Genomic DNA, 11,072 nt, shown 5'->3' with positions numbered 1-11,072 from the left:
CTTCTGAGTCTTTGCAGTTTCCAGAACCCACTGTCTTGTTTTTAGGCCTCCCTCCTCTCTCAGGTGCCTCCCTTTGCCTTCCATGATTTTCCCTGTAGATGTCAGCGCATTAACCGCTCCCCTGCATACAGGGCCCTGCTGGCTTCTCTCTGTGAAGCCTTTTGTCATACCTGGGTTGGGCCACAACCCCCTTTCTCTACCTTTGGCCTTCCTCAGTTCCAGATGAGCCACAGTGGCCCCATTTGCCCAGCGTGAGCTTCCCCTCCCCAGCTTCGGGGAAGGGGGTGGTTGAGCTGCTGAAGAGACCTCCACCTCCCGTTTCCCTGCTCAGCCTGGGCCTTTGCACATGCTAGTCCCTCTCTCTTCTCTTACATCTCCATTTGGGAGGCTTTCCATCAGAATTCTAGGCCCTGTCAAACAATCATTTCTGTGTGTGACTCTCACACTGGCCTCCCACAGCCTTTTGTTCTTGCAAACATTCAAGAAATATGTATTAAGAACACACTGTTGTGATTGATAATGTGGAAGTTCTTCCACTGGAGGGAATGTCACAGAACGAGTCCCTTCCCTTTTGCAGTGGCCAGCCCATCATCATGTATGGGGCGGTCATTGCGTCTCTTCCTAAGTTTTCTCTTTCCAGGTTGGGGAAAACCACTTACTAGCTGTGTAACTCTGAGCTACTTTCCTCCAAGCTTCAGTTTCCTCATTTGTAAAAACTGAGATAAAACAGTACCTATATTGTTGTTGTTGAAATTAAATGAGCTCGTATATGTAAAGTGCTTAGAACAATGCTTGGCGTATATTAAATGCACAACAATAATTTCAGTATTATTTTGTATTATATTTTACGTAGTGCAATTAAAATTGGATAACCTATATTTTGAGACATTTTCTTTAATTAAAAAACTCCAGATGTTGAACAACTATGACGTGCACCTGAAACTGATACAATGTTGTATGTTAGCTATATTTTTAATAAAAATCTTTTTAAAAAACCAGAAAAACAAAATATATGATTACATGCAAAAATTATATTTGTTTTCAACAGTCTATCCCTAGCTTTTGAGTATTTAAGAGTTTTATTAAAATACTTCATAGCCATTTATATTGTATATTAATATACACAAATTGTGTATTGATTTTAAATATTGTAAACATTGTAAATATGTATATTTTACATACTTATTGTATGTAATACAATTAACATATTGTAGAGTTAATTGAAAGTGATAACTTTTTTGTTGTTTATGACATGAAAAATCAGTGAGCTTGTTTCCTTGCTCACGACTCTTACTAGTTCTAAACTTGAATTGAATGTATCCACTAATTTTTAAAATAACTCTAAGCTCTCATGTCTCCCATAGTTTCCAGATACAGAGTAAAAATCTGTGAGAAATAAGAATGAATCAGTATCTTCCTTTCAGAAACAAGATACAGAGTAAAAATCTGTGAGAAATAAGAATGTATCAGTATCTTCCTTCCAGAAACAAGGTTTATTCCTCTGTTCTGTTACAGGCATCTCTCGTTTTTGTTATTATCAACCTGGGCATTTTACCTTGGATTTTTCTCCCTGTTTATTCTTCTACTCCTCAACAAGTAAGTGTAATTTTTTACATTTAAAGTGTAAAATTTATTTTTTCTGATTATAAATAACACATATGGACCATTAGGAAATTATAGAAAACACAAAGAAAATCACATATACAATACCACTACCCAGATGTAACTCCTATTAATATTTTATATTTGTTTTCAGTCTTCTTTCCATCTGTCTGTCTATCTCTGTGTCTATTTATCTGTATTTTTAAAACAAAAATGAAATACAACTGAATGCTTTTTTCACTTAACACTGACTGGTGCCAATTTATTTTTCAAGCCAGTTCCAGACTAACTACCCTAAAACACAGATTTCATCGTGTCCCTTCCCAATTCAAGAACTTACCATTACAATCCAGGCAGCAGCACACCTCTGACCCATCTCTTAAACGAAAAGAGTGTATTGATTTGAAGCCAGAGGATCTGAGGTCGAGTGTGTCCTTCACTTACTAGCTGCGTGATATTGGACAAGTTACTTAATCTCTCTGAGCCATTTCCCTACCATGATGCATCATGAAGGGTAAAATGCTATATAGATAGTAACGATGCTCCATTCCTCACCCTCCCCCCCCCAATAAAATTGGGAGCTCCCTTAGGTAGGGTCCATTGTAAAGCTTAATGCTTGGCAACTTTGTCTCCATTTTTAATAAATGCTTGCTTAATTCATGAACAAAGGAACAAATGTCTAGTAGGCCTAATTCAGCCCTGATCATTAACATGTATGACTTTGAGATTTTCTGATCATTCTCTGTGGTGTTCTTTAATTTAGGGTAACCAATAATCCTGGTTTTCCCTGGACTGAGGGAATGTGGGGCTGTGAATTTTAAAGCTGAATCCAAGGGAGTCCTTGGGAGTCAGAACTATCAGTATTAAAACCAGGATGAGTTAGTCACCCTATTAAAAATTCAGTGATGGATTTCAGGGTTGAAGGGAAGAATTGCACACTTCTGGGTTCCATGGCCAGAGTTACTGCCAGAGAGGTGAGAGGGATGTTTCCATCTGGGTCTCATGGGGTGTTAGACCCTGACTGACAGGGCTTGCCGCTTTGCAGGAAACTCAATTTTACAAATTCACACTGTGGTGATCAAGCTCTTGGGAGTTTAATTAAAACTTATAAACAATGGATTAGTAAATCAGAATGTCAATTTAAAATGTTCCTGTTAGTTTGCTAGGACAGCCCCTTCCCTGCTTAAATACCCAAGAGGGAATGAAAAGTGAGTCAGTGGTGGTAGGCATTACTGGAGGGGGTATCATATGTTGGATTTTAATTGACTGTCCACTAGAAATGGGCAGAGTGCCCATTTCTAGGGAGATCTAGAATGCTTGTGGCTGGTGGAGACCATGGATGGATAAGGCTTCCTGGACTGATACCGTGTTTCCCCAAAAATAAGACTGAGCCGGACAATCAGCTCTAATGCATCTTTTGGAGCAAACATTAATATAAGACCCGGTCTTATATATAGTAAAATATATAAATCTTATAGTAAAATAAGACCGGGTCTTATATTAATGTTTGCTCCAAAAGATGCATTAGAGTTGATTTTCCATCTAGGTCTTATTTTCGGGGAAACACGGTACCAACTCTGTCCAGCATCTGTGCTTACCATGCACTCCCTACTTGCTGTTTGTCCTCATCACCTCTTCGCTTCATCTCAATCCACTTTTCAAAGTTACAATCCCTGTTTCAGATTAGTTCACACCACTCTATTTTTGGTTATGTGCTTCCTGCTATTAGATCGATCTCTGTCTCATGTATGTTCAAGGGTCCCTGCGGTCACATCACTGGTGTTCTGTGGACATCACCTTTAAGTGGCTCATTTTCTCTTTTTTGTTTAGTCAAAAAGAGGTTCCTGTTCCAGGCTTGAGCATTCTGCTTTCTCTCCAGCTTTTCTGCAGCAGCCCTTGTCTCTCACTGGGGACGGTAACTTCTGTGGCTTGCAGTCTCTCAGACCACAGGGATTTCTCACCACCAGCACCACCTGCTGCCCTGATTTCCAGAGGCCTCCCTCCCTTTCCACCTGGCCTCTAGTTGACACACTTTGGGGTTTGCCACTGGCCAAGAACAGGGAGAGGCTGTGCTGGTGTGAAGTGATGGGTGATCTGGAAATAGCCTTGGGGGAAGGGCCTGGCCCTGAAGCTGGCATTGAGTTGTTCGCCTGCACCTATAATGCCTGGCATTCAGCAGTCAGAAAACAGGCATCTTTGCAGATCCAGTTGGTTCTCTCTCCCAGGTAGTCCCACGTGTGCAGGGTGTTCAGCCCTCAGTTGGGGACTGTAGTACTTACTATCCACACAAAACTTTTACTCTGGGGGTCGGCCCAGTGGCTCAGGTGGTTAGAGCTCCATGCTCCTAACTCTGAAGGCTGCCGGTTCAATCCCCACATGGGCCAGTGGGCTCTCAACCACAAGATTGCCAGTTCAATTCCTCGACTAAGATTGAACACAGCACCTTGAGCTGAGCTGGTGCTGAGCTCCCGAATGGCTCAGTTGGTTGGAGTGCGTCCTCTCAACCACAAGGTTGCCGGTTCGACTCCCACAAGAGATGGTGGGCTGTGCCCCCTGCAACTAGCAACGGCAACTGGACCTGGAGCTAAGCTGTGCCCTCCACAACTAAGACTGAAAGGACAACTACTTGACTTGGGAAAAAAGTCCTGGAAGTACACACTGTTCCCCAATAAAGTCCTGTTCCCCTTCCCCAATAAAATCTAAAAACAAAAACAAAAACCTTTTACTTTGCACTGGCTGGGTGTTTCTTCGGCCTGGGGCTCCACACTCTTTAAGTGGGTCCTGCTAAGGAGGGCCATGGGATCGCTTGTGGCCTGGAGGTGGGCCAGCCGGCCACTCACATATAGCAGTCTTGCCACATCTGCCAGCTCATAACCCCTCACTCATGCAGATGCCCCAAGTGATGAAAGGCTTGTCATCAGGGCACAGTTGGTAAAGAGGGAGGAGCAAGGCAAGGTACCTAGTGGTGCAGGAGGCGGAGCCAAGGGACCAGGTACACACTAGTAAGTCATCTTACTCCTTACTGGGAGAACAGGCAGTTGGTTGATACTGACCAGACTGGATATCCTGAGTCAGCCTCCTGCAGACTCTGGAAACAGATAGTGACAGGCTTGTGGCCTCCCTGCCACCTTTCAGCCAGCCTAGGGCCTGGCTTCTGACTGCCTGTTCCCTCCCCAGCAATCCTGCAAGGGTCCCCATTGTTCATAAGGTTCTGGCCTATATGTTGCTCACTCTGTTCACATCTAGAGCTTTATTAAAGATAAATAGGTTCATGGAAGGAAAAGTGTGTCCGATAGGCCAGTAGTAAGCAAGAGGTGAAAGAATCTTCATTTGTCCCAAGTTCCTGGGTAAACTTTAGCCTCTACAGGGAGCTGCAGACACCTTCTAGGGCTGTACTTCACCTGTGTGCTGAGCTCTGCCAGCCTCAATCGCTATCTACTGGGTCTAACCCTCTGGCTTTGGTCCCTGACAGCCTGGGTAAGAAGGTAGGCACAGATCCCCAGCTATCCTGATCTGGGTTATGGGAACACTTTACAGGTGTACCTGATGCCAGTAGAGGCTGGCAGCCCCCCCGGCCCCCCATTGCAGCTGCTCCAGCGGCACAGGTGTTCAAGGTCATCCTCTGACAACCATGGGTCCATCCAGTGTCTCCAAAAGACCTCAGAAGTGGGATAATTCTACATCAGCCCTGGAAGTTATCACAAAAGGTAGGATGTACAATGGTTAGGAACACTGATACCAGTTGGGCAAACCAAGGTTTCACTCCAACTCTGCCACTTACTAGCTGGGTGACTTGGTAAATTAACCACTCTTGGCCTCAGTTTCCTCATTTATAAAACGGGATGAAGAATAATAGTATCTACCACTTCAGAGAGTTGTCGTGAGGAATAAAATAATGCGAAGTACTTAGCGCAGTGCCCACAAGCATGTTAGCTACTGCTACTACAATCCTCACCTTTAGGGTGTATGAGGGACTAAGAGGGACCCTGACAATCTAACACAATCTAGGGATAACCTGCTTTGCCCTTTTGATCCTGAAGATTTAAGCCCTACCTATTAACTGCTTCCCTGCAATCTTCCACCAGAAGTGGAAGGCACTGGCCCTTTAAATAACTGGAGACCACCTGAGAATAGAATCATGGAGCCTTAGCTATGGGCACATTTTTGGCCCTGCTTACTGTCTAGGCTTTAGGTTTGGTCTTCTGACTCCTACTGCCTGATCAGGAGCTCTCCTGGACTAACTCTCAGGCACTGTTCTATTTGCAAGATTAAAGGCATGTGAGCTGATTCTATTGCTTGTCCAGAGTCTGGGGAATCGGGCGGCTGAGGGGGTGTGTGTGGGGGATGGCTGCAGGCCTACTGCCCTGATGATTGACAAGACACTCTGATGTGGGAATGTAAAACTGGTGGAATGGGTACCTGATACAGGCAGGAGTAGGAGGGAACTGGGACCCAGAGTGTTAGACAGAGAGCAAAGTAGTATCTGTGGGCCTTTTTACCCTGGAAATAAATTTCTAAGATGCGTCAACCCTGCCCATGTTTTCCATACGTAGGCAGAAGGAAAAGTTAGTGGAAGTTGCTCATAGTTGAAGATGATGGAAGTGGCGGAAGACCCTGTCAGTGATGGAGAGAGGACAGGCATTCCCCTTCTCTACTTCTCTAAACCTTCAAAGAGACCCGTGACTTGACTTATATCCAGTGCTTTATTGAACATAAATAGTCTCATAAGAGGAGAAATAAACGTGTCCCCAGGCCAACAGAGAGTACCTGTATGTGTTTATGAGAAAGTGATGCGCGAGGTCCCTGATCTGTACTCTGAGGGGGTGGTCAGTCAGGCGGGGCCTGGGCCAACCAGTAAGGCAGATGAGGGTCCGTGTCTTGGGGGACTCACTGCTCCTGCGTGCCCCAGGAGATGTAGTCTGGCCGCGTGGCTGCATGGTACTCATCAATGAGCTGCTGCACAATCTCCCTGGACGTGTCCAGCTCGTCAAAGTTCTCCTTAAAGATGTCCTCCTTGCGGAACTGCTCCAGGAAGGCCTCCCGCTTCCGCAACTTGTCGTACTGGCGACAGGTCCGCTCAAAGAGCTTGGGGTGTGCAGAAAGCAGGGGTCACAAACAACCGAGGAACAACATGGCCCAGAGAGCCAGAGAACCATGGCTGGGCTATCTCCACAGTAAAAAAGCCAGAAGCAGAGCAGCGGGAATGCAGAGAGGTGAGGCACAACCAGGAAAATGATTATGGGAAAATAGGTGCACACCGTGAGACTCACCGAGGAGATGCTGGTGTGGTTGGCCATCATGAGCCCGCTGACCCGGTGGGCAGAGGGCAGGTAGGGAGACTTCCTTGACAGGGCCACCTGGATGCTGGCTGGGCCCCAGGGGATGAAGTTGGCCAACTTCCGTTCCCGGATCCTCTGCAGGCTCTTGTGGACCTGGGGTGGGCAGAGGAGTGGTGGTGGTCGCCTCTCCTCTACCCCTGCAGGTTCCAGGGGTGGAATGAAGGGGCCTCACCTACCTGAGTGGGGTCCACCTCCCCCTGGATAATGTTGAGGATGGCAATGTAGCAGTGGTTGGTCTGGCGATCCCGGCCGGTGGACACCATCACATTCTTGGGCTGCAGCAGCCGCCTCATGACATCCAGGACCGTGGTCTTCCTCACGCTGGCCACCTGAGGCGAGAGTGGGCCACAGGGAGCAGGCTAGCACTGAGGGCACAGTGCAGGGACGCACGGACAGACGAGTAGGCGGCACGTGCCCCCACCAGACTTGGGGCAGTATGGTCTCTTTGGGGAGTGTCTTTGGATTCAGTTCTATACCGAGCCCCTGCTGTGGGATCAGGAATCTGAGCCCTCCTCAGCTCAGCAAACTCATGCCCCTGTGCAGGAGCACACGCAGACCCTGTACAGCCCAGGCCCTGCAGGAAGCCAAAGGCAGAGGGAGAGAGGAGAGCGAGTCAGCAAGGAAGTCGTACAGTCTGTGCCAGTGCCTGAGCGCAGAGCCTCTGGGGGCTGCACAGGGCAGGTCCTGGGGCAGCAGGGAGAAGAGAAAGGCTAGCTCAGGGCCTGCGGGCCCAGGGCCAGCCTGGCCTGGGACACTGAGGGCCCTTCTTACCGACTGGTCCGTGGTGAGGGGGGTGTAACCAGTCATGAGGAAGTGGAGCCGCGGTGTGGGAATGAGGGAGGCGATGAGGCCGATGAGGTCATTGTTCATGTAGCCCGGGTAGCGCAGGGTGGTGGTGCTGGCCGACATGATGGTAGACACCTGGGGACCGAGGTGCCATGTCATGCGTCTTGCCTGGGGTGGCCTCCCTTCCCCAGATGGCACTCTGAGCCAAAGGAGTCCAGGAGTGGGGCCTCACCAGCTGATTGATCTGGGAGAAGGATGGGTTCTGGATGTGCAGGCGATCTGTGGCGATCCGGTTCAGGGCTGTGTTGTCCAGCACCACCTGGGGGGACAGGAAGAGGTGGCAGATTTTTGGGAACATAAAGAACATGAGCTCTGCCTGAGCCAGGGCTCTGAAGCTCAATTTCCTCTGAGCCTCATAGCCAGAAAGACCGATCCAAAAGGGATTTGAATAGCACTGGGGCCTAGAAGATCTCAAAATGAAAGTTTTAAGTGTATGAAAATGGTGAAACAGACAAGGGTATGGTAGTAGGAAAAGGTAGAATCTAGGACTCACCACACAGTCTGCGTTCTGGGTCAGCCTTTTGAGTGTGAGCAACGAGTTGTAGGGCTGGACCACCACGTCGCTCATCTCGTCCTGGTTGGGAAACACTGAGTATGTCTGCACCAGCTTCTTAGGGTACCTGGTGGGGATTGGGAGAAGAGAGTCAGGGTGACAGACTGGATGCTTGATACACATAGGGCTTCCAATAACTGCCTGGAAGCAGCTGAATCTGGACGGGGAAATTGGTGCTGGGCCATGGGATCAGTAGAAAAGGGAGAGGTGACTTTTGGAAGTCTGTAAGTTTCCCAAAGGGCAGAGAGACATCTTAGGATCTAGGGTTCTAAATCCAAACTGTCCATCCTCGCTGACCCTTCATCTCTCCACCTAGGACCCAGATTGTAAGGTCTGGGTTCAAGCCGCGGGGGTGGCTAGGAAGGCCCTTTCCTGCTCCAGTGAATAACAAGGTATATCTGAAGGGACTCTCAGTTACTTGGGAAACCAAGTCCTCCCAGGCCCGTCAAAACTCAGACGTACCTGTCGTTCAGCCGTTCTAAGAGGTAGGAGCCCAGGCCAGAACCTGTTCCCCCAGCAATAGAGTGACACAGCACGAAGCCCTACATGGGAAAGGGGCAATCAGTGTCTAGGTTAATCTAGTGAAAGGATTTCAAACTGGACCCATCCCACAATTTCTCAGACCCCTATCTTCCACTTTCCTGCCCCCACACATAGAGCTTAGGAGCCTGCCTTATTTCCAGCAAGGTCCGGTGGCTTCTGTCCAGTGCAAAGGGTACATGGGTGGTCTTATACCTAACAGATGGCTTCTAAAGGGTAATGCTGAGCCTTCCCTATGTCGGTTCCCACAAGTAGTGCTGAGACACTCACCTCTAGACTGTCACTGCCATCTGCCTCCCGGTCTATGATGTCAAAAATGTCCTCATGGATCTTCTCTCCCTGTACAGATATGGGGAGGGTCAGAGTGGGACAGGACCATGGGACAAGGACTCTGAGCTCACAATAGCGACCCTCGATTCTCCTTATAGCAGCGAAAAGGGTTTTTTGGAGCACAGGGGCCCTGCTTTTTATTCTCATTGAGAGACAGTATGGTACAGTGGTTAGGAGCAGGCACTCTACATCCAGACCGCCTAGGTTCATACATCAGCTCTAGTTCTATTTAGCCGAGTGACTCTGGGCAGGTTACCTATTCTCTCTATACTTCAGTTTCCTCATCTCTATAATGAAGGTATTAATACAGGTCCGTATACCCTTATCCAAAATCCTTGGGGCTTATGGTTTGGAATTCAAATATTTCATATTCTAGAAAGGTAATATGATACATATAATGTATTTTAAGCAAAATGCCAGCAGGGTCTGAGGTGCCCTAACCGAATACATCAATATTTCTGCAAAGAAAGGTATGAGTAATGACAATAAATTGGATAGAAATTATAAAATAGCCTGTCTCAATAGATTTGGTTTTGCTGTTAAATCGTCTTTTGCTTTCAGTTTTTTGGATTTTGGAAAGGTAGATAAAAGTCTGTGAACCTGTAGTACTTCTAGGGTTGTTGGGAGGTTTAAGTAAGTTAATACATATTAAGTACTTAGTATGGCCTGTCACACAGCACTAGCTAGTGTAATGTCTTAAGAATATTACATAGTTGACTTAGAGAAAAGCACTTCCCTCAGTCATGTCTCTCTCCCTCTCCCACTCATACATCCTCTATCTAATTTCATCTCTCTCTAGGAAGTCACTGGGCCTGTTCCCACACAGGAAGGGCATTGCGGGTCTTGCCAGGGAATAGCAAACGACCTGGGAGAATCCGCTGGCCCAGTTGTTGCCAGCTCCTCCTCCATGCTCCGACAGGTAGATGTTCTCTGGGTTGTAGAGCTTGGCATAGGGAGAGTTGAGGATGGAGTGGATCACCCGGGGCTCCAGGTCCAGCAACACAGCCCTGGGGATGTAGTGCTCATCGTCCGCCTGTCAACGGGAGTCCAGGAGGGGGCCCACTCAGCTGAGGCCTGCCCAGTCCTCGGTCCTCCCCACTCTGGCTCCTGCCTGCCCTCCCGCCTCAAGCCAGCAGCCCTGGCTCCTTTGCCCAGCGGGGTTTCCCAAGGCCACTGCCCATCCTTTCAGGCCCCCTGGCCAAGTCGCTGGGAGCACCTGGTAGAAAAAGACGTCCTTGCGGTCAGTGCCCTCGGTGGCGAATTCCTCCACGATGCCCTCGGGGCTGATACCATGCTCAGCGCACAGTTGTTTCCAGAACTCGAACCCAACTGGAGGGGGGAGGCGGGCGGAGGAGAAAGAGGATATCTAGGTCTGGGCAGGTTCCAACTAGGAGCTGGGGGACTGAGCGCCCGGGTCCAGGGATAGGAAGTCAAGGCTCAGCAGACTCCCATGACAGAGGAAATAGCTGTATGCCAGCGATTGGGCAGGGAAGGGCTTTCGGGGTTGGACAACTGAACACTGGGTCAGGCATGTCCCGCGTTTTGGAGAACTACGATTCTGGAAAGGGCAAATGGGAGTCCAGTATCCCACAGCAAGACCCCATTGAATCTAAGGAACCTGACTAGCGGAGGGGCCGGAGGTTCGCTCACTCTGATTGCCGCACTGGCCCAACTGTAGGGTGATGATTTCCCTCGGCATCGCTCTTCAGGCACCGGCGTTGCAGTCACTCCTGCTAGCAAAGCCTCCGTGCGCCAGCCCGCCTGCCGCACGACGCAGGCGCCAAACAACCCGCTCCGCCCACGAACTTTCTCCGCTCCAATGAGAAGTGAGTTCTGGCGATGGCACTTTCTTATTCATTTGG

General features: G+C 48.5%; 1 protein-coding gene across 1 annotated transcript; it reads right to left on the bottom strand.

Annotated features, from left to right (window-relative positions):
* Positions 1-6,291: 6,291 nt before the first annotated feature.
* TUBG1 (tubulin gamma 1) lies at positions 6,292-11,008 on the bottom strand. The gene is made up of 11 exons (XM_033090932.1): positions 10,861-11,008; positions 10,427-10,539; positions 10,076-10,243; positions 9,151-9,219; positions 8,803-8,882; positions 8,281-8,407; positions 7,960-8,046; positions 7,713-7,862; positions 7,118-7,270; positions 6,873-7,034; positions 6,292-6,687 (listed from the first exon to the last, which is right to left on the bottom strand). Exons 1-11 carry the CDS (start codon positions 10,907-10,909, stop codon positions 6,490-6,492), a joined length of 1,356 nt encoding a protein of 451 aa, XP_032946823.1. The 5' UTR covers positions 10,910-11,008; the 3' UTR covers positions 6,292-6,489.
* Positions 11,009-11,072: the final 64 nt, after the last annotated feature.

Source organism: Rhinolophus ferrumequinum, chromosome 21 (genome assembly GCF_004115265.2).
Source record: "Rhinolophus ferrumequinum isolate MPI-CBG mRhiFer1 chromosome 21, mRhiFer1_v1.p, whole genome shotgun sequence".
Classification (NCBI taxonomy): domain Eukaryota; kingdom Metazoa; phylum Chordata; class Mammalia; order Chiroptera; family Rhinolophidae; genus Rhinolophus; species Rhinolophus ferrumequinum.
Note: the sequence above shows the minus strand (reverse complement) of the source record. Positions and strands in the feature narration are given on the sequence as shown.